Source organism: Melanotaenia boesemani, chromosome 8 (assembly GCF_017639745.1).
Source record: "Melanotaenia boesemani isolate fMelBoe1 chromosome 8, fMelBoe1.pri, whole genome shotgun sequence".
In the NCBI taxonomy this organism is placed as follows: Eukaryota; Metazoa; Chordata; class Actinopteri; order Atheriniformes; family Melanotaeniidae; genus Melanotaenia; species Melanotaenia boesemani.
The window spans coordinates 22,739,748-22,762,942 of record NC_055689.1 but is presented as its reverse complement, the minus strand read 5'-3'; the positions used below and the strand labels follow the sequence as shown (position 1 = coordinate 22,762,942).

Below are 23,195 nucleotides of genomic sequence, written 5' to 3'. Positions count from 1 at the left end.
ACACCTTCGCTGAGTTTATTGGGACTTTGACCTCAGTAGTTCAGGACGGAACATGGACGGAGTGTAAAACAGGCTGACATGAAAATGTGTGGCTATTCTGTTTTTGTGGTCACTTTGTATTCAATTTTTGCTGCATTATGACTATAATTTTGATTATTTTAGCTGTATTTGAAGTATTTTTTCCACTTCATTTATATCTTATTTTGATTAATTGTTCTTACCTTTCGAATATAAAGCCTTATGTTAGACCAGTAACCCCCTTACTTACTGGGGCTTGTATCTAATTAAGTATTTTCATCTTACTATATTTCCAGAAACGTTGACATGGACACATATGGTGGAGTTCTTTTCCATGAAATTTCTATCCTTATTTAGCACTTCATTTATTGCATTCCAGTGTTTGTTTTTCACCAATGACACCTTCCCACTAGTGCTTTACAATATCCTTGTTGAATTGTTCTTTAAGCAGAATGGAGAATAAAATTCACATGCTCTCTTATTTTTCCTAAATTGAAGGGTACATATCCCCTACAACCCCACCAAAATCTGTTCCAATAGTCTTGGAGGACACTTTTTGACAGAGGTAAAGGGTTGCTGACTGGGTGAGGTAACTTAGTAAATGGATTTTATGGTGCTTGGGCACTGTAATGATCCTTTTTGAGTCTCCAATTTTGGCACTAGATAAATGGCACCAGCAATGAAAGCAGGCAGAAATCAGATAGCACGAGTTTCCTAATAAGCCATCATTAGACCACCAAGCCTACAAGCTTTTTCACAAAGCAAGTTATCAGTGGAAGGCTTTTCTCTCGACGAATGATGTTAATAGGAGATTACTTAAAATCAATAGGGAAACATCTCTAAAGCAGCTGCAGCTTTATTACAAGGAAAGCCTTAAAGAGAAAAAGCATGTTAAACTTGTTCATCAGTTACTTTGCCTCAGGCCAGTTGTTGCTGGGCAATAAATCATGTTTTTCCTCTGTTGTCCCTGAAATTTTGACCCTTTGTCAACTTTTTAAGTGAAGCTTAAGACAGGTTTAAAAAAATCCTCTCAAAAGGGTTGCTGTTATAGCATACTGCTTTATGGGCTGTTTAAGACGCATTAAATGGACCAGACTGTCTATATTGTCACACTCCCTTAGTGTACACATCATTAGTGTTTATTACCTCTCCTACAAATGATCAAGATGACTTGTATTCATAGCTTGCAGACAATACATAAATTACATGCAAACAGCCATTTAAACATAACAGAAAGCTTTTAGTTGCACCTGTAACATATCTGACATCTTGTTTCTCAAGTTAATGAAACATATATATTTTTTGCTTTAATATTAGTATGCACCATTGATCCTTTTACAGTAGAAAACCCTCAGTTAAAAGGTGAAAGGCTACCAAGATTAAAAATGTCAGTCTTATAAGACTGTGTTGCATTAGTTGGCTTTTAAATTGATTTTAAAACAAAAACGAATAACTGATCAATCATCTCCTATATACGAACTGCTGACAGTAGCCACAAGAGACTGAACACAAAACTAAAAGCACAAAATGACTTTTTCTGCATGTCATTGTTTTCTTCTTGATAAGCAATGTCAAAAGCTCTTTAGCCCAGCACATGAAAGACGCAGGAGGAAGCAGCTGATTTATTTAACTGCTTTATTGCACCAGCATGTGCCAGGGTAAAATGCTTTAAAGACAACCCAATGGTGAATTCCTTTCATTTTAATACATTGCATCATCCTTTAGTCTTTCTTCTCATCCTTTTTCTCCTCTTCCTCTGGGTTGTAAACGCTGACAGTGAACTCTCCAGCCTCTTTGCCGTACTTGTTCTTGACCACGAGGGAGTACTTGCCAGAGTCAGCTGTGGTGACGGCAGCAATAGTGATGCTAGCAAACTTGCCGTGCTCAAACTTCAGTTTGTAGTGGTCATCGGACAGCAGCTCCTTCTCATTCTTCATCCAGCATACCTCAGGTACAGGGTCGCCCCATACATTGCCAGTCAGGTTCAGGGACTGAACATGAAAAAGGGGATTGATGTGCATCATACAAACATGCACTCCACTGATGATTGTATCACACTTGCTCAAAGCAATGACATTATGAAAGACAATGTGGATGGTGAGAGATTTACAGTGTATTAACAAAGTGAATATCTAACTTATTTACCTTGCCCTCTTGGATTGCAACAACATCTGGCAAGCCTCCAACAACCCGAGCACGGTCTAAGCAGGAAACACAAAAGAGAGCCAAGAATGTTAATCCATCAATCAGTCAGCCTGAAAGCATTTACTTGTTGACGATATAATATGGCTCATTTTTACATGGTAAACGAATCATTAAGCCTCACTATTATAGGTGTAGATTCGTGAATAAACTATGTCCAGAAAATGTTACGTCATTTTGTCTCTGGGAAGAAACCAAAAAATAAATGACCACTTACTTCTCTCTGCAATTGCTGCCGCTCTGCAGAAGGAAAGAGACAAGAGATAGTCAGAACCATCTAAATATGGTATCTTGGATGTTAGTGAGCTATACAATGCCAGGAAACGTACTTTGAGTGCTTGTGAAAGGGCTGGCAAAGTACAAATCTATTTTAGGTTTGTAACAGCTGATGCTATTTATTTATGTAAACATCCTCTCAGGCAGAAATGCAGAAACACAGACAAGTTTGTTTACTTACTTGAGCCTTTGGAATTCTTCAAATGCCTCCTCCCATGCTACACCAGAAGAAATTAACAATTACAGCTTGGTTACAAAAGAAGAAAAATGGCCAACATGAATCAGATGTTATTAGTTTTTTTCTTAAGGGAGTGACTTTCTCCCTTTGACTTTTTAACTCTCACTTACCCTTGCCAGTTAGATCAATGACTCTCTTCACACCATCCTTGCCATCAAAGATATCCATGGTGTATTTGCCCTTGTCCTTCTCGGTGGGTTCATTGATCTTCAGCCAAAGCTGCTCTTCTGTGACTCCAGACTTAACTCTCTCTGAAGCAGCAATCTTAGCATCTCTGATAAAGAAATTGGGAGAACAGAGATCAAGTAATGCCAGACACTACTTACTGAAACCTTTCCTTAAAAAAATAAGAAAGATCTAAATAGAGAGCAGTGCTTGCAGTTGACCCTTTAAACCTGTACAAGTATCCTTATTTTTACAAGGATATAATACAAGTGGTATTTCTTTTATCAGTGAATTGTTCTTTTCTTTATTTTCTTAACAGGAAGTCAAACACAGGACGTAAATGGGTTTACATTTTTTAAAATACTCAATAAATACATTATTTTTGTGCTGTGTATTTCTGTAAACCTTGTGCAGTCTCCCTCAGCCATGTTTTATGAACCACTTAAAGTGTGTGGTGGTATCTTTCTCTGTATTTTCCCCTTTTCTTCATATTTTTGTGTTCAGGACATTTTTCAGTTTCAACCTGTTTCAAAGCGTGTGTACAGACCCAAATCAGTTGCAATGTATAGGTGTGAAGACAATAAAAACAAAGTGGTCGGCTCAAATTATTGACTCTTTTCCCTACTTTTGTGTCTGCATCCACACGTTCAGACTCTGCCGTCAGTGAGTGCCGTCACATAAAATCTGTGGATGTAGTGGTGGGGTGAGTGTGATGAGTTGAAAAGACAATGTGACATCAGGCAGCTTTCTTGCAGGGTTGTACCAAGATGTGGATGTTTCTCTTAGTGCAGCAACATAAACGATGTGAAACAAACTGAATAGTTGCTGCTCACTCCATACTCACACTGCCTTCATGTGTTCATAGAGCTTCGTTGTGATACTATAGCCTTTAATAATTGTTCTTCAATCTTATCTGTGGTTGTTATATGTGCTTTTATGGATCTGCCTGTAACTAGTTGCATATTGTTTTGTAAATTTACTTACACTTATGCTTTTACTAACTATCCACAATTACTAAGAATGAAAGGATGAGCACAGTTTTGGTGGTAACATCTTAAATAGGATTGTTTTTAAACAGTTCTCTCTCTGAAGGATGTATTTAATGAACAAATAAGAGTTACTAGAACATCTTATTCTTTAACAAATATTTTCTATTTGTCTCTTGTTTGTTTGGAGATTTGTTTTTTTTTTTGTTTTTTTTTTAACAAAAGGATATATACAATAAATTCAGAGCAAAAGTTTAAGGTTGGAGCTCTGAAATTCTGTAATGCGTGTTTCTATTGGCTCCAGAGGCTAAGAAATATAACGTTTTAATGAACATTGATGATTCTGTCAAGTTTGCTTGAAATCCTTAGGTTTTTATGGTACTTTTCCAAACAATGTTTTTTCAAAAAGTTTATATAATGGTCTTTCAAAGAGCACCTTAAATCCTCATGGTTTAATGTGATGACACCAGTGCTGAGAGAAAGAATCAATTTTCATTTGAATGCAGCATTTCAAACCTCTGTCAGACACTTCGATGGATACATGTCAGATAAAATGTTATCCAGCTGTTCTTTGCATAGGAAGGAATGCTAAAATTGCTTGTTTACTGACATTTCTAAAGCATCTGACAAAGTGGTTCATGTAGACTTTGATTGACTGATTTTGACACATAACTTGTCTCACAGTTATCTTACTAGCAAGTCTTAAACAATAGCTGCAGATGATCCTGAATATATTTTTCTTTGATTATTGATACCAGTTCTCCTCATTATTATGCTGATGATAGAGTTATTTACTAATCAAAGCTTTCTAATGCAAAACTGTGTGCGATTTAAAGTCAGGTATTTTTACAGTTCAAAATACACAAAATTAGGCTTGTAGTAAATCCACCTTAAACTAATCAACAGATGAACAAGGATTTAAGTTTTTTCCTGTTTGTTTTTTAACATTGTTTTGTGAAGCAAATGCTCCTATTTTAATACAACTGTTGTGCTATTGTGTGAAAAAAAAAAACAATTTAGTGCTGAGTTACATTTTTAAATCCTTTTTTTGTATCTCTTTATATATTTTTTAGGACACTGCTGTGAATCACAGCTTTGCTCTGTTTTTCCTCAAGATAAAGACATCTATCTAGTTTTTTTTACTTTTATGTTTTTTGTTGTTATTTGTTTGTATAGTACTGACATATAATCTTACTGAAAAAAATCAGCCTTTTGAGTCCATCTGACATGTTTTCTGGATGGTGTCAGCCCTGATAAATACACTACATTCAAAACATTTTACAATATTTTATGTACATATCTGTGTATTTCATGAGAATGGTATGGTAGACACAAGATCTAAAGAAGGATATAAAAAGTGTGTGTAGTCAGTTTTGCTTACTTGTAAAGCCATCCAACACGCAGGTTCTCATCGTAATATGTGATCATGGAGTAGAGGATGATGCCATGTTCAGTGCTGACAACTTGGATTTCGCTGGAAGAGTTGGCTGCAAGTAAAATAAAACAGACTTTTATTATCATCCTACTTGTCTCGAAACTAAATACAATAACTTTAGGCCACAAAAGAAATGGTAATAGTTTTAGCTAAAAAAAATGCTGTAAACATTGACATTGTGTTCTTGCTATGGTTTTTTTTCATTGTGTGGACTATGTGTGTGTCCTCATTTCTTGTTAAGTGTGAATTATGACTCACCAATAACTCTGAACAGCTCATTCATTACAGCTTGGTATCCTGGGGAAAAAGGATGACAGGATAATTAGCGTCATAATCACTAATACTACATTTATATAATTCTAACAGCACTCATTTCCATTTTTCCACTTAATTTTCCCGCCTATTTATTCCACTCAGGAGACTTCACCTGCTTCAGTCAGATTGAAGGAGCTCTTATCTTTGCCTCTCTCGTCCCTCAGGTGGACCTCATAAATACCTGCATCATGCTTCGAGATCTAAGTGTAAAGTAAAAGGCACATAAGCATCATCTAGGCAACAATGAATTCCCTACTTTCTTAAATAAAAGGGAAAACAGTAGAATTCTTAGGACATTTAACAGACAGTAGAATAGCCACACAGAGACCGACTGAACCGAAAAGTCAAGCTTTTCTCCCGCCCGTGATGCTGCAGGCGTCATAACGAAAACATGGAAATGATGGAGGATAACATGGAAAAGGTAAGACGAGAACACATGGAGAAATTAGGCGTCAACTTATGGCAGATAGTATATGTCCAGACTTTAGGTCTTGGTGGCGTGGCAACGTCCTCTGCAGATGGTTTTTTCCCTTCTTTGCCTTTCTTTTTCTCTTGCTTAATAACCCACTGTGAATTAGACAGATAAGCCAGTTATTGCAAATGCAGCTGACAGGAGCTCATGCAATGACACCAACCCTCTCTTAATGAGGTATGCTTATAGTTTCAATGAAACATCAAGATAACTTCACTGGACTTCTGTTCAAATTAAAATAAATCAACATTCTCACAAAGGGAGTTTTTAAAGATTTGAATGAAGTGGCCAGTGGAGTTAGATTGAATACAGTGTTAGAGATGAATGAATTAATCACACATGAACATGCTGCATTGATTGTATATGGGCTTATGTTAAAACAATGTATAAGATGTCAGGAAAAAAATAATTAAATGAGTCTGTTGTTTCCAATATGTCTATTCAGACACCACCATGTTTGTGTGCTGAGTCAACACTGCTCTTGTTGGACTCAGGAAGGTGAATATGTTTTAAAAGTGGTTAATAATTTATAATGCCGTGTGTCAGAGAGGGATGGTTGGCAGCACGGTAGCTCTACAAGCTCTACAAAGAAAGCTAAGCTGCATCGGTATTGCTTTTAGCTCTGTGCTCATAAGCACCCTGTTCCTCCCAAAGTACAGCCTCCATTTAATAGGCTGACCTTTCCGATATTAAAGATCAGCTCGCCATCTTTTCTCTCGATCTTCTGTGCCTCCTCATCATCCTCTGTAATCTCAATGGAGTCCTTAAACCAAGTGATCTCAGTCGCTGCTTTGATATTTCCAATCTGAGGAAGAGGTTAAAAAAAAATAAAGTTGGGTTATTTAAGATATTAATACAAGTATATTTATGGTTAAAGGTTTTGCTTTCTTACCTTGCATTTCAACAGCACATCACATTCAGGAGTGACAGTGAAGTTGAGGTACTCGACAAAGTGAGGACCTGTAGATAGCAAATAGAACATTTACAGAAACAAAACTGTGTAATCAGAATTAAATTTAATGCAACATAGATTGAGTCTGGTTCCTTGCCTTGTTTCCTGACCCATTCAGCTCTCTCAAACTCTGATTTCTTTTGAAGCTCCCTGAATTCTGGTTAAAGAAAACATGTGTTAAATACCAGATTAAACAAATTTAGTTTTATTTATATATGTTTATACTTTTTTTTTCACACCCCTGAAAATTATATAAAAACAGCTTTCAAGAAAGCTATGGATAAAAGAAAATGTTGACTTCTGCTGCCCCTCAATGGATAAATCCTTTAACTGCAGCAAATGTACAACACTTCCCAGAGTAATGTTTCTAAAATGAGCCATTGTTCAGATTTATATCATGTATTGATATTCAAATAAATTTTAGGTCTTACCGTCTCCAATTAGCACCAGACTGGTTGTACCCTTAGCCTTGCCATCCACCAGGTTAAAGGTAAATGTTCCCTCATCTGTGACTTCCAGAGAGTCCATAAACATTTCAATGATGCCGGTGGTCTTGTCAAAGTTCATTGTGTATTTCTGGAAGTAATGAAGCACAGGACAACCCCAATCCATAAATAGTAATACATAAAAGTCAATGCACAGAGCAACACAACAAGGACAATATACTGGAGCTGGAAACCTTACCTTGCCTTGCTCGACGATGGCATCATTAAAGACATACTCCACTTGGCAGGCAGAAGTAAATTTCTCTAGCTGAGTCCAGAATCGCACACGGCCCTTCTCAAGCAGATCCATGGCCATTTCACTTTTGAAGGGAATAACTGAAAACACCACAGTTATTAAGCCTTTCTGGAGTGAAAAACACATTTTTCTATGCAGCCATAAACTTAAGAGGATAAGGCAATGACAGCTTAGTGCCAGATCAACAACATCTTGACACATGTGCTATAAATGTTGAGTAAAGCGATCATGTGGGAAACTTAACTGGATCTGATACGTAATAAAATATAAATGGTGTTTAAATCTGTGCCATGTATTTACCAGGAAACTTGTGTTCATGGCTCATGTCCAAAAGACGCATAAGACCTGTAACAATAACACAAGAGCAAAACAGATGAATGTCAAGACCTCAAATTAAACTGATGACCAGCACTGAAGTCAATAGCACACACAACCATGTGTACAGGAGGTTAATTTGAAGCAGCTGTTCAAACAGGATATACACTGCCAAGACTGCAGGCTGACTCACCCTCCTCAGTAAGCGTATAGCTGGAGGAAAAGCCATCAGTGTTGGTGACCACACAGGAAAAGGTGCCCAAATCCTCCAGAGAGGGACTGTTGAACATAGCTCTGGATCTGAAGATGAGAACACAAGAAGATGTGAGGAAGAAAGAAAGACTTTTGCTGATTTGAGCGGGTCAGGTAAAGAAAATGCCCGCAGTAGAAACTAATGTAAGACTCCATGGGCATACAAAGGATACTTACTTGCTCCCTTCAGTGATAATAGTCAGGCGAGATGTGTCTGTGATCTCCTTGTAATTCTTGGACCAAATAAACTTGGAGTCTTCATTCATCTCGGAGCACTCAAAGACCATGGAAATCACACCATTGTCATCAACATCCACATAAATCTCTTTGGTACCTTAAAAAAAGATGAATTAATAAGTCATTTAGGATATAAAATATAAGACATAAGGGTTGGTTAAGAGTTACATAAAGTCCTGTTAATACTTTGAAACATCAATTTTGCCAATGTTTCCAGACTCTCTAGCGTTGTGTAGGAGCACAGTGTGACTGAATCTGTGAATTACATTATCACACTTACCAGGGCGAGTCTGGGCCAGGATTGGACCTAAAACTGCTGAGGGCTTTCCAACTCCAGCAAGATTTTGAGCACGCAAACGAAAAACGTAGGAGGTTCCAGCCTTCAGTCCAGTCACCTGAATCAGCACATGGGAGTTGTGGAAGGGGCACTTAGAAACAAGACTTATATCCCCTTATTTCACACATGCATCAGGATACATATGTGTCTGTTTCACCTTCATATATTTTCCCTTGTTGGTCTTCTCATGCACTGCCTTCCAGCCGTCCTCCCCAGCAGATGCCTCCTTGATATCCAAATAATAGCCATTGACAGGAGAGCGCCCTTCAAATACCGGTGGCTCCCAAAGTACCACGACAGAGTTGTCACGAACCTCAAGAACATGAAGACCGACAGGAGTGCCTTGGAAAATAAATATGATCATGATACTGTTAGATTCCTCACAAAATGGTGGTTTTAACAGAAAATACATTTGGGCATTTAAACTAACTGGAAATGACTTTATTAAGTATAGGAAAAGCATTCAAAATGCAGAGCCAGGGCATTCTTTAAGTTCAGTGGCATGTAAAAAATTTGAGAATGATTATATTTCCACAACTACAAGTTTTTTTGAGATTTCTTGCGGGAATTTTAATAATTTGTTTCTGTGAAATGTTTCTATTCTGCAACATTATTGGCACGTGTTGCAGCCATCAGCAGATGTTCATTGAAGTCTCCAGTAGCTGTGATGTCCTTACAAAACCTTCAGCTTGTGCCTCCTGAAATTGTTCATTATGGAGTTTGAGATGGTTTTAAGATATTTGCCTCCAGAATTTGCTGGTAATATATAAAATCTGAAAAGCTTCCTGTGTCATTAGCAACAACACTAGCCAAAACCAAAATCAATCCACACCTATTGGAGAGCTGTTTATGTCTTGAAATGCTGCAATCTTTATTCCACAGATGTATTTCTCATTGCATGTGCAAAATACTGTTAGTCAGAAGGCTTGTTTCCAAAGTGTTTCTTATTTTCTTTGGAAGCTGAATATTGGGATGAGCATACAGAAAAGTTTTTCATCTGGTACTCTTTCCATTGGTCATGTTGTTTTCAGTTGGCCCCACCACTCCAGAGTCTGCTAATACTTTCTGAGGGTTTAACGGAATTAAATTGTGGTTTGGATTTACCTCTCTAGCAATACCCTGAGCAGTTTTCTAGGAAAGTGGTTTCCAAACTTCAGCTTGACCTCCACTGTTTCCTTTCTTAAGTACTTTAGAAACTGAAAAAACAGCAATCTAAACATTTTTTTTTCTTTACATGCCACCAATTTTTGCATGCCACTGTGTATTTACCAGAGAATGATCTGCAGATTGCATGCTTTTTTTCAAATCTCCACTAATCTTTCTAAACAGAAAAATGTTTAGACATAGCATAAAGCATATTTTAAATGTAATTAGATTTCCCCATTAATCACAGGGACAACTGTATTAGCTGTTTTTGTTTCAATCTTCTCTGAATAGAACTAACAGTTCTATTTGGTTGTGTATTAACAGTGGAAATGAGTTTGCTGAATCTCATACCTGGAACAGTGATGGTCCACTCTTTACATTCCACTGCTGCACTGGGCAAAGAATGTTTACTCACACCTGCCATGTTCATTGCACAAACTCTGAACTGGTAGAAGACATTTTCCTTCATGTTCTCAGCCTAAAGGAACAAATACAAAAAAAAAAGATCAAAAAGTTAGACATAAATTTTATTACACTGAGCAGCTCTTCGTATTTGTACTTGTGAACATTCTGAAAGTGATCTGTGGATGTGTGAAGAGTTAACCTTGTAGGAGGTTGTGGTCAGAGCCTGGTGGTTCATTTCATGCCATTTCCCAAAACTGTTTCCCTTCACGGTCCTGTAGTCCACAAAATATCCCCTGATATCGGCTCCTCCATTATCAGCAGGTGCAGTCCAGCCCACCAGCATGTAGTCCTTGACAGCCTCCAGCAGGGTCACATCGGTAGGCTTCCTAGGTACGGCTGTGGGGAGAGCATGTAAGCTCACCATTAATAATTGTGAGAGAAAATATGCTGAAGAGACTTCTTTATTTAAAGACAAAGTCATAGTCTTATATAATCTCAAACAGATGACCCCACTTTCGACAAATTTTCTACAGATGTTTGTGGGAATTAGTGTTGTGATATTGCTACAGTTACAACGGCTAAAGCTGAGCATGCTCCATGCATTGTAGACACATTTTAGGATCACGTGACTGGATGAAATACTTACACTCTAGGCCAGAAGCAGGGCAACTTTGACACAAAGAAAATCTCCGAAGCCAGGCTCACATTAGACTCATCATCATGCTCTTTAAGAACATGTAATTCAGCTTGGTCATGCACCAAGAGACACACCTGAAGAGTTATCAAATAGCAAAAACAGAGCTCCAGCAAAATCACAGTTATACAAATAACACTTTAAGTCAAAGCCTATTTAAACATGTACTGACTGACTGGTACTTAAAAAAATGCCAGAAATAGGAACCATACATGTAGAGTTAGTGATTAGGTAAAGCATGCAGGTGCAAGCATATGTTGTTTGCTTGGGAGTTAAGCTTCCAGGAGTCAAGTAAACAGATAATATCAGATTATTCTAGTAAGCTATGGAAAATATGAGAGTTTTTGAGTTGGAGAAAGAGTTCTGACTAAAACAATGTAAATGAAAGGGATTTCCTTTGTGAGTGATTGAAACTAGCTGGGGAGGGGGTGGAGTAGTGCTAGAGAGAAAATGGGGTGAATGCGGCAAGTAAAGTGAATAATGGAGATGAATTATAATGATGGTACTCACAGATGGCAGGCTGTACAACAACAGCATCAGAAATGGGGGAGCTCTGGCTGTATCCGGCAGCATTCACCGCCTTTACCCTGAACACGTAGTTCAGCCCAGTGGTGAGGCCATGACACACGAACCTAGAACAAACAACATTATCATTTCAGCTGGTTTCATTCTATCAACAGATTGGAGTTTTAGTTATACAGAGGCTATTGGAGTCCATCATTGGTCTGAAATCAAGATATTTTTGAGGATTTAGGCTGCAGGTTATGCAACCTTTCATGGACATTACTGATTTAACTGAACTGAATTGAACATTGTTGCTTTTAACAAAACTGAAATACATATTTATCAATAAATGTAATTCAGTTTAACAACAGCGTCTGCTGTCAGGGGAGAGGCAGGGTACACCGTGGACAGGTCACCAGTGCATCACAGGACCATCACAGAAAGACAAACTTGGTTTATTATAACTTGCATAAAAATAGACCCTCCATTTAATATCAAATGCATTTCAGAAATTTTTCACCAGCTTACTGGTAAAGATATCAGTGCCCAAACCCTAAAAGCACTAATGTGGAGCAGTCGTGAAAGGCAACATAAATTACACTAAAAGTAATAATAAAAAAAAAATCCTATCATTTGAATGTTTAATGCACACACACACACACATTCACACACACAAGAAAATGGACTTAATCTCAAGCTCAGTCTTGTCCAATTGAGGAATATGTGAAATGCAGCATATTTATTACTAGTGAGTGTTACTGACATTAAGACTCTTTTACATCTTTTCATTTCTCTGTAACTGCCACTCATACTCTTGGAAATGAATTAATCTTTGTCCAATTTTTGAAAGAAAACGTCTTTAAAATGACCCACCTGGTCTGCTTAACTGGTTTATTGTTGCAAGGCATCCAGACATCAGTGCCCACCACACTATGTTCAATGTAGTAGCCCACCAGGTGTGTAACATCCTTTGATGCACCCCAGAAGACCACAACAGAGGTGCCTGTGTTCCTGGTGGGCACTGGAGCACCTGGAGCTGAAGGCAGATCTAAAAGAAAATTGAGACACAAAGAAGATTAGTTCACTTAGCAGGAAGATAATGTGAGAAAATCCTGGTATAAAGGAAGGTGCAGCACCCTAATTTAGAACACTAAACCACTGGTGCTTTAAGTTATCTCCTTAGGCAGGAGAGTCAAACTCCTGTCCTCGAGGGCTGCTATCCTGCAAGTTTTTTTGTTGTTTCCCAACACACCCTGATTCAAATTAAATGGTTCCAACAGCTTCTTGTCAACTTTTTCATAACGCCCCACCAATTTCAGTCAGGTGTGTTGAGTAGGGAAAGAGCAAAAACCTGCAGGACAGAGACCATCGAGGACCAGAGTTTGACACCTGTGTCCTAATGCAGGGTGCAACCGGGGTCTGTGCATGCAGTGCTGATAGTGGAGCACCTGCAACATTTGTCAACTCACCAAGTTTATCTCCAACAGTGATTTCTCCAGTGGTTTCAGAGGGTTCACCCACACCAGCAGAGTTGCAGCAGCGCACACGGAAGTTGTAGGATTTCCCCTCTGCCAGGTCAAAAAGTGCAAAGCGTGGAGACTTAACTGGCATACCAGTGTTCACCCTCTGCCATGTGTCTGTCCCTGAAATACACTGTGGATCAAACAGACAGTCAAACAAATGGAAGAGCAGCAGAAGCGCAGACACACAAGAACATCGCAGTCAGGGAAATCTGTCTATGAGAAATTAAAAGTTTGTAAATAAAGGTCTATATAAAAGCCAAATATAAATGTTCTTTTATTATTTCATTAAATCATTTCATAGGCTGAAAGTAATCCTGCAAACCCTCAGCTTTGCATTTAGCAGGTATTAGCAGCAATGCAAAACATCTGATCTAATCCAGCCAATCAGAACCAAGGATGTCAATTTATACAGCTACAGATATACAACTAATGTAGAAAATTCTTTACATTTCCTCACTTTCTCAATGTAATACATGACTCCTTCATGACCCCTCTGGACTGGGGGCTTCCAGGCGAGCACCACATAGCTCTTGGTTGCCTCAGTAACCACAACATCAGTTGGTTCTCCAGGAACGACACCCACTAGAGAGGGAAGATGATGCTCGTCAGCTGTGTGTACTCACTTTGACCAGAACATTCAGACTTTCTTTGTTTTATTGTGAGACAGCTGGGCTAGTTATTGGTGTTAGTGCAAATATAAATGTATTCCACAGTGGGCTTTCATTAAGAGATTTATTCAAAGATATGTTTGAGAGTTTCTGATGGCTGCTGTTATAGAAAAAGTAACTGCATGGGAGACAAAGGGGTTATTCTCATCCAATTTATTGGGTCTGACATAGATGTTACCAGACATGGTGATGTTATCGAACATGGTGACCTAAATGATTCCTCTCTACATTATTAATAATAATAGCACTGCAACAAATGGTCTTACCAGTGGAATCCTCCTCTGTGAACTTGATCATTCCAGTCCAAGGTGCAGAGGGCCCTGCTGGTCACAAAAACAACAGACAAATGAAAAAAAAAACTAAAATTAAGATGCTTTGTTTGTTGAAATATGTCGGCAGGAATCATGTGTGTCTCCCACCTCTGAGTCGAGCTCTGTCAGACGGATCCATGGCAACCACGGCCTCAGAGACACGTGATGGGCGGCTGACTCCTGTCTTGTTCAAGGCCCGCACCCTAAAGACATAAGAACGCCCTTCCACCAGACCTGTAACTGGGAAGCGGGCATACTTGACTGGCGTATCATTACACTGAGCCCAGTGATGGGTGCCCACCTCACACCTGCCAACATAAAACACATTTACATTCCACTTTGTATATCTGTGAAACAGCTGATCTGATGTAACCACTATTCTAATCTGGGGCTGGACCTACAGCAAAAGTCGAGTAGTTAAAATAAAAATAAACTATTCAACTCTGTAAAGAGGTAACTGATGGTGATCTTATTTATTCGGCAGATTAACATATGTGTGTCCAGATGTGTGAGATTGTTTTAAGATATGCAAACTGACTAAAATTTTATTGGTGTCATTATTTTTGTAAAACATTTGGCCAAATATGGAGTAAGATGACCAACCTGTCAATGTAATAACCCAGGATGGGACTGCTGCCCTCCACTGCTGGCTGCTTCCAGGTGACAACCACATAATCCTTATTGGCATCATGACATTTTACATCTAGGGGGGCCACGGGAAGCCCCTCCACCTCCACATCAGCATCTGGCAGAGCAAGTTACACACACACACACACACACACACACTTATGAGTATTGCTGTTTCTAAATTAAGCAGATCTCCATTACACACTCAGGCTCCATTTTCTGACCCACTTGTAACTTTACAGTACAGATTGTGTGGCAGCACTGTAACCATACATGACTTTATATCTTGGTAACACAAAAATTGCAACCTGTGAATTTCCTCCGATGTATAAACATTTTGGTTCAAACAGAGCACACCATCTAGAACAGCATTCCTGGCATGCAGACAGATTTAGAAACAACGTCTGCTCTGACGAAACCCAACACCTCACACAGTGTCGTGTCACTTAAACACACAGCAGAATTAAACAGTTCCCAGCCACATCTCTAGTATTTTGCTTCAGTTTGCACAGCACTATACAGTTCAGTACAGATTTGAGGGCCAGAAGTTCTACAGATTAATTGTCCTTCAAAGTCCTTGCTTTTGCATTTACAACACCAATCAATGATTCAAAGCACTTTACCTTTGACAAACACATAGGCTGAATGGGTGTCAAAGCCAGATTTGGTGTTGACGCGCAGGGTGTACATCCCCTCATCCTCCTTGTTGAGGTGGGTGAGAGTGAGCATGGCACGTTCCCCAGACCAGTGAGTGTGCACCCATTTAGAGGGCTTCAAAGGGACAGCTGATGAGACACGTTAGTAACAAAAGAGTCAGGATGGAACACATGAGTAGATCTCATGTGAAATTTTTACCATTTAAGTCTGCTTTGAAAGGAAATACACACTGTTTATTAGGAAAAAAAACACACTGTTTCCATTTAATTCGTCTACTCACAGTTTCTGTACCACATGACTTCAGGCTGGTATTTTTTCACGGTGGGATATATAATGACAGTGCAGCCCAGACTCAGTGTCTCCCCTTCATGACCAAACGCTACGTCAAATTTGTCAATGATGGTTGTTTCAAAGGTAACACCATGCTCAGGGCAGAAACCATCTGGAACAGAGAGGAAAAATCTACTTTATGAAGCTGAAATGACTCAAGTGTTAATTCTAGGAAGCATTTTCTTTCAACTTCCCATTATTCCCATTTCTTTTCCTAGTTGTTTTCAGTAACCTTTGATTTGGTTCATTATCTTAACTTGTGTATTTCTTATGTCATGGGATGGGCCTCATATTGGCAAATATCGACTAAGGAAATATATCTATCATTAATGGCTGAAATTACAACAAACCAAATCAGATCATCCAGTATAGATAGCAAAATGCTCTCTAAAGCTGAGCATTGCAGAGTTTTCATCGTCATATTTTCCCAATACCTTTAAGTATAGTAGTATAGTATAATTGCAGTATAATAGTGAAGTACTGCAGATTTACATTATGCTTTTTTCCCAATTTATTTATCATTTTGAGGCCAAATGTACATGTACAGTATGCAAAAACATCTCACGTGGTTTAGGATCAAGTGGCCCTTCTTCTACACCCTCTTGGAACCCTGCAGAGAAGGGAAGTAAGTCATTTTGTTTTCAGATGATGTCTCTTGTATATCAAGACAAACTGTGAGCGCAAAGTCTACTTCCACACTTCTGAATGATTTTTATTTTTCCTGTCACCCCGTTGCACCCTGTTCCTCTAAGACCATTCATTCCTGGAAAGTACTCACACAACTGTGGACCCCCGCTGCGTTTAAAATAACACTATTTTAAACCTGAACTTTGACCTTTCTCTGAAGTAAACAGGAGCTGCTGCAAAATAAGAACCATATGTGAGAAAATACAGCTACCTACTTTTGACAACAATAGTAGCCACAGAAGAAACTTCCCCTTTGATGTTGAGGGCGGAGATGTGATACTTAGCAGTATCCAAGAAATCACAACTGAAAATAAAACAAATGTGATAAGTGATCAAGATAACTGCGGAAGATAAAACACTAAGGTAATGTGCATTATGGGTCATTAATTTTAAGTGTGGCCATGCAGTGTGTGAGGTGAATGATTACCTACTTCTTGATCTCCAGGGAGTGCATGTTGTAATTGCTTTCAGTGGTATACTTCTCGGAGTGAGCTTTGGCATCAATTAGCACATTGTTCTTGTACCTTGAAGACAGTAGAATGAGTGTTTATGTGTATTGTTTAGGGTCTTTAATTTCAAGAGGAATGTTTGTTTTTATGTCACTCTGCAAAAAATATGTCACTATTGATGGCTTTACATTAAGCCCACAGACTTCTTTCATCAGCCTCTTTTGTTGTTCTTCTAAGTGGGGGAGTAATGAACTTGGAATGTAGCTTACCAAGCAACCCTGGGTTTGGGCCATCCAGCCACAGTGCAGTGCAGCTTGACTGTCTTGCCCTCCCACACTGTCTGTCCACGGGGCTTGACAATTAACTCTGGAGGGTGTGTCAGGCTGTCTGGGTTCATTTTCTTACGGAATTCAGACCATTCTTCCATCTGCAATAGGAAAGGGAACCCGTGTTAAGATGTGTGTAAAAAAATATAGATCAGTTTAACATGGCTTTTTAACAAGAGGAGAATGAAGAGGATTCACCTGCTTGCCAAGTTGCAGACGGTCAGCGGATTCCCTGACATGCTTTGTTCTGGTTTTCTTCTCAACTTTAACCTCCATGGACTCCCTGGCCTCTCTAACAAACAGGTTCCTCATGGCCACATAGTTAATCCCCTCCTCTGTGACGTCTTCCTCCTGGGCATCCACCAGGCCACGAACCACATCATGACTGAAAGAATCCAAAATATGATGTGAGAACATAAAAAACTCTCATTCAGTGTTCATAACTACAACAAAAGCTGCCCTGAATTCAACAGATTCTTCACTTACTTGGCTCGAAATACAGGAATGACGTAACCAATAATTTCTTTGTCCTTGTCCATTGCCAGGTAGGTGTGTTTGGCTCTCTTAGGTAGCGGGCTCAGTTTAACCCCCTCCTGTCCCTTCTCTGTCTTCACAGAGGTCTTCAGGCTTAAAGGTAGGAGATAGCCATCAGATTAAAATAGATTGTCTGGTTTTATCTGTGCAGCTAACCTTCATTCTTCCCAGAAATGATTCAAATTACACCAATGAGCTGAACGGTCCTTCATTATAAGTCATTTTCAAATTGTACTGCGCTTATATACACTTTCAGTCACAGCAAATATTTAAAGTGTAATTCCTGAAGAAAATGGTTTGAAACAAATGCACTTGCAGTGGCAATCTGTTTTTGGAAGTTACCTGACCTCTTTACAGAAGATTTACTAAAATGTTTTTTATCTATGGGAATAAAGTGCAGTGGTCAGAAACAGCATATTAAAGATGGAGAGAAATGAAAGATCGACTTGCATTGCGCTGGTTTCAATCAAAAAAAATTTTACTTACAAACCAAACACTGCAAAATGAATTCAGATTTTATAGTGTGCTTTTGGAAAAATAAATAAATAAAATGACACCCTCATGGTGACATAGAAGGAATAAATAAAACTTAAAGAGTTATTTTGAGGCTGCAGTTTATTGGTTGTAATATATGTTTATGTAACTTTTTTGTTGGTAATAATAAACAAAAATAACCAGAAGAAAAAAATGTGGCACTGCTGTATTCTAAAAAAAACATGGACAGCATCAACTGTATAGCTGGGTGCATATATACCTCTTTAAATAAAGGTGCTTGTTATATAAAGCCATATGCAGCTGATGCTTTAGTCTAGTTACTTAGAAAAGATGATGCATTTCCTTCCTTCCTCTGGGATTCTGAACTATTCTGCTCTCTGACTCATTCACCTCATACCTACTTTTGGCCCGCAGGATTTATAAATGGAACCAGAGCTGATGGATATGCAACAAGGTGAAAAGGTTCATTTTAAAGCACCGCTTTTACTCAAAGTTTCTGCCAAGAGTGCCCTCGCTTATTCATCCAGACTGGAGGAGAGCTGGAATATCATGGTGTTGGTCAGCTCTATTTCAAACCGGCAAAGCAGGATCAAGTTAATGCAAGGGTCTCACACACAGCAGTGCACAGCAGTGATATATAAATGGCAAAAGTCTCATAAAAGACTTCCACAGTATCAAGAAATGACTCTTGCAGCTAACTGACCAGGTGCATTGAACAGGGAATCAAAGGGATGAAGTGTTTTATCTAGCTTAAACGTGTGACTTAGTATTTTTGAAATAAATAAACAAATAAAATGCATGCATATTCTGACTTGCAGTGTGTGGAAACTGGTCCAAGGGGTGTCAACCTTCTAATGCAAACCAGCAACAATTTTCCGACTTCCATATAGTTTTTTTACAGTTGGCTCAATGCCAGCGTCTCATATTGTGTGCACAGAATTAGCTTAGTTGCCAATAAATATATCTGGCAGCCCTTCACCACAGCTGAAATTCTTTCCTTGACCCGTTTTAGAAAGCCAAACAGGTTCCAACATGTACAACAAGGCCCTCAGCATGAAGGACAAAGAAACTCTCACCATGTTACATGGTGACAAGCGTTAGGAAAATACATTAAACAAATCTGAAGTGCTGTACCCATGGGTTTAAACTCATTTGAAACCACAACCTGAGCCTTATATATGCATTCTTATAAAACATTTGACAATACTATTTAAAATGAATAAAAATCTTGGTCTTCGAAATCATGAAAATGCTGAACCGTGTCACCCATAAAGAATGCTGTCACCTGGGCACAGATAAACTTATGCAACTTACAGGCTCCAGTGATTTCTCCTTGGTTTTGTAAACATCTATGCAATCAGACTAAAGTGGAGAACATTAAGGTCATCAGTGCATCTCATAGGAAGATTAAGATGTTCTTGATTAATCTATCATGTTTGCAGTTTCCCTCTGGGATTAATAAAATATTTTTAAGTTAATTCATTTTTAAGCCAATAGACTAAAAATAAAGGGGATAAACAATTGATTAATCAAACTAAATACTTAGTATATTATCATAGAAATCTAACAGAATGACTTATGTCAACGGTATTCTCAGCCAGAAAAGTATTTCGGTATTTATGTTCTGACATTTCTCAGAAAAAATAGCTAGATTCTGCTTGTGTCATTGCATTAATGGTGTTTTGTATTTATAAGGCACTAGAACTGCCAGACTTCAGACTTATGATACAAATGATTCTGTATCAACAGAACATGCTTTGCCTCTTTTGGTACACATGCAGAGCACTGAACTTGTACAAATATACTAAATTCTGCCATCTTGAAGCAAAATTAGTTTGAGACTTTAACTCTCCTCTAAGTATAAGAATAAAAACACTCTGGATCAAGATCTGGACTGACATCAAAAGTTGATAATGTCTAAGTTGGACTATGCCCCATCTGTGCTACAGATTCCATGTAAATCCATCTATAACCTCTGGAGATATCCTGATACAGTAGCAATCATACAACCTTATAGACAAAGATAACTGAGTTAAAAACAGGACCTAGACCTACTCAGAACCTAGTCTTTAGTCTTAGTAAAAAGAAAAAAAAAAGCAGAAAAACAACAGTTTCAATGGGAAATGTAAATAAAAGTAAGTTGTTTCAATAAAACTGGATTCACAAATGGGAAAGGCCACTTTACAACAGCTTTAAAAAAAAGTATGCTATATATTAAATAAAATAAATGCTGATGTCATAGAATATTTGCTTCAGTCAGTGTCTGCTGTCTATGAAACTATGAAACACATTTTGACCTACATGCATCTTCCTTCCAGCTACTGAACACACTCCAGGCTGTAAGGAAAGTGATTAATATTTGAAAGAGGTCTGTTTTAAGGCATTCATCATGTCTGAACTCATGGAAATGGTAGGCTGCATCTGAAGAAACCTGCTTTTTATTTCAGTATCATCCATCTTTTGTTGTAACCGCTTCACTCTCACCCCTCTTACCGATGGCTGGTGGTCTTGTGAGTGGAGAACGCCTGCTTGCTAACGGACGACTTGGTGCTCAGGTAATAGCTGCTCTCATAGTGATGCTTCTGCTGCTGCTTCTCCAGCTGTTGATGCAGCTGCTGTTTCTGCGTCACTTGTAATGATCCTGACATCCTGATGGCCACTCCGCCAACTTATAATCAGACTTCTTTATTCTACCAGCTCTGTAAATCAATCTCACTGTTATCATTATAGATTTATTTCTCAGCTAGGGGTTAGTTGACAGCAGAGGATGGTAATTAGATATTAGGAGTAGTGGTTTAGAGAATTAGCTACTACTCGAAAAGGTTTTCAAATATTTTTGTTAGGATTAATTTTACTTTGTGATAGCAGCTGATGTGTTAGCTCTACTTTAATCTACATCTACTGTGTTAAATGAAGCAGCTGGTACTAAGTTATCTATGGCAGCAGTGATTCTCAATAGCCAACTTTTCTCATTGTTATAATATGTTTGTATAGATAAAAACTTAACCTAAAGTCAGATGATCTACATGAGAATTATTTAAAAATAATTTGTCAGTAACTAAAAAGTGGTAAGATTTTAGCATTTTGAAAAAAAAAAAAAAAAAGTAAACCAGTTTGCAAACTTTGGGTGATTATATCTTGATGCTATGCTATTTGGGAGTAAAAATTGTTGGTGGGATTAAATTTGCCTAAACAAAAGTAAAAAATATTTCTTTTTTCAGTTAATAAACAGAAAAAAAATAAGAATCATGGACAGACCAATAAACAGATAGACAGGGCCTAAGGAGTTAGGGCCTCCTGGTATAATGAAAGAAAAGATTTTACAAACAAAAATACAAAAAGAAGAAAATTGAATGTCAATGCAGAGAAAAGACAGAGAGGAAAAGTAGAGATGCAAAATTACCAAAACGTAATCATTAAAAATGGACAGGAAGCTAAAATGAAAAGCGAAATGAGCAATCAAACGACAGAAATGATCACAACAGACATGCAAAGCCACTATAAATATGTAAATTCAAAGTGAGAGGTAATGTGAGCATCAATGACTCATATAAAAAGCAGTGACCAAATTGAGATGTACAATCAAAATTAGACCAAATGTGGCCTTGTGATGCAAAATGAGCAATATTTTGCAAAATTGACAAATAGGATGGCAAAAGTGGTTCCAAAGAAAATAAGCAAAAAGAAACATTACACATAAGCAACAACAATTAGGTTAAAAAACAATGTCATTACTATGTATGATGTCCCATCTTGTTTGAATTCTTTGTTGTGTTGTTCTTACTCTCAAATGTAAATGTTTGAAAAAAGCGTCTGCTAAATGACTAGAATAGAATAGAATATGACGAACCTTTACACATCTGTGCCCTGGGGGCCGCTGTTTCACAATCTGTCCATGATCACATAGAGGGAAATTTATGACATGTTGGAATAAACAAAAATGGCACAAATCATCAGAACTGACGGCCATTGGTTTAACAGTTAATCAGCTAAAATGATCAGAATTAATGGGTATAGCTCAGGTTCAACACAATGAAAAAATGTGCAGCTCAGAGAGAAGACCATCATGATGCTGCAGAGCAGTACACTGGATCTGTAGTTCATCTGGAAAATATGACTATAAACAGCAGAAATGTTTTTTTGTCCTAGCTATGTGGTTGAGGAACCCTTTTTTGCAAGCAGTATTTGTCACAAGAACTACAAATTCAGCTCATTAGTGAGACTTGAGCATACACAACGCAAAAAGTGAGCAATCTGGGTCATAAAAGCTATTTAGGAGAATATAATTGATTAATAGATTACTTTGATTAGATGTTTCACCACACTAATACATGCAGTGTAATCTACAAAAACATATCAAAATGAGCAATGACTTGTTAGTTTAGGAGGCAACAAAACTGATTAATTAACACAATATCTAATTAATGAACAAATATGGATAAAGTGCAAGAAGGCCTCAGGCCCTGTCAATTCAGGATTTTGAAATATACAAATACATAATCTAGAACAACAATTCTTCATTAATAGAAGAAGCTGTCAATGATTGAAACCACTCACCACAAATGAAAATCCACCAATCCACAACTGATAAAAATTGGGAAAATGATGTCCTATTCCAAAAGTAGCTAAAGCAAGTTCAGATCCAAGCAAAGCAGCAGGGTGAGGGGCAGTGGACAGGAGGCTGTCCACAGAACAAAAATAATGCTGCCACTCGGCAGAATGTACAAGACACCGTCAGGACCTTTTAAGGCTGGGGTAGCTTTAAATTTAGACCGTGAGACCATTAGAAGGGCCACACGAGCCTCAGGGCCCGGCCCTCTGCTGGGCTGGTTACAGTACTTCAGAGATGAACTGGCATCTCAAATGCTCTCCTGGCAAGGCACTGATTCCTACCACGT

The 23,195-nt window shown here is 38.2% G+C and overlaps 1 protein-coding gene across 2 annotated transcripts; it reads right to left on the bottom strand.

Moving 5' to 3' along the window:
• Nucleotides 1-858: 858 nt before the first annotated feature.
• Nucleotides 859-22,987, bottom strand: myom1a (myomesin 1a (skelemin)). 2 transcript variants are annotated; one of them, XM_041993095.1, is made up of 37 exons: nucleotides 22,855-22,987; nucleotides 20,791-20,996; nucleotides 17,755-17,895; nucleotides 17,467-17,653; nucleotides 17,212-17,369; nucleotides 16,925-17,017; nucleotides 16,709-16,797; nucleotides 16,372-16,416; nucleotides 15,757-15,918; nucleotides 15,443-15,604; nucleotides 14,796-14,937; nucleotides 14,301-14,500; nucleotides 14,148-14,204; nucleotides 13,671-13,795; nucleotides 13,160-13,343; nucleotides 12,564-12,738; nucleotides 11,697-11,818; nucleotides 10,692-10,888; nucleotides 10,439-10,565; nucleotides 9,099-9,283; nucleotides 8,885-8,999; nucleotides 8,545-8,701; nucleotides 8,309-8,415; nucleotides 8,101-8,145; nucleotides 7,744-7,880; nucleotides 7,491-7,635; nucleotides 7,157-7,216; nucleotides 7,000-7,067; nucleotides 6,787-6,912; nucleotides 5,748-5,835; nucleotides 5,579-5,617; nucleotides 5,267-5,372; nucleotides 2,845-3,008; nucleotides 2,678-2,714; nucleotides 2,438-2,460; nucleotides 2,164-2,219; nucleotides 859-2,009 (listed from the first exon to the last, which is right to left on the bottom strand). In XM_041993095.1, the coding sequence occupies exons 2-37, from the start codon at nucleotides 20,943-20,945 to the stop codon at nucleotides 1,740-1,742; spliced, it is 4,449 nt and encodes a 1,482-aa protein (XP_041849029.1). In that variant the 5' UTR covers nucleotides 20,946-20,996; nucleotides 22,855-22,987; the 3' UTR covers nucleotides 859-1,739. The 2 variants fall into 2 exon arrangements, with proteins under 2 accessions (XP_041849029.1, XP_041849030.1); XM_041993096.1 differs by having other exon boundaries at nucleotides 14,148-14,201.
• Between the last annotated feature and the right edge of the window lie 208 nt (nucleotides 22,988-23,195).

Excerpts from the sequence above, each read along its gene's own strand:
- myom1a (XM_041993095.1), bottom strand. The coding sequence starts at position 20,945 with ATGTCAGGATCATTACAAGTGACGCAGAAACAGCAGCTGCATCAACAG. Across the intron at positions 12,739-13,159 it reads CACTGTTGGAGATAAACTTG|ATCTGCCTTCAGCTCCAGGT; the intron begins GTGAGTTGACAA and ends ATTTTCTTTTAG. Across the intron at positions 11,819-12,563 it reads AAACCAGTTAAGCAGACCAG|GTTCGTGTGTCATGGCCTCA; the intron begins GTGGGTCATTTT and ends TGTTTGTTCTAG.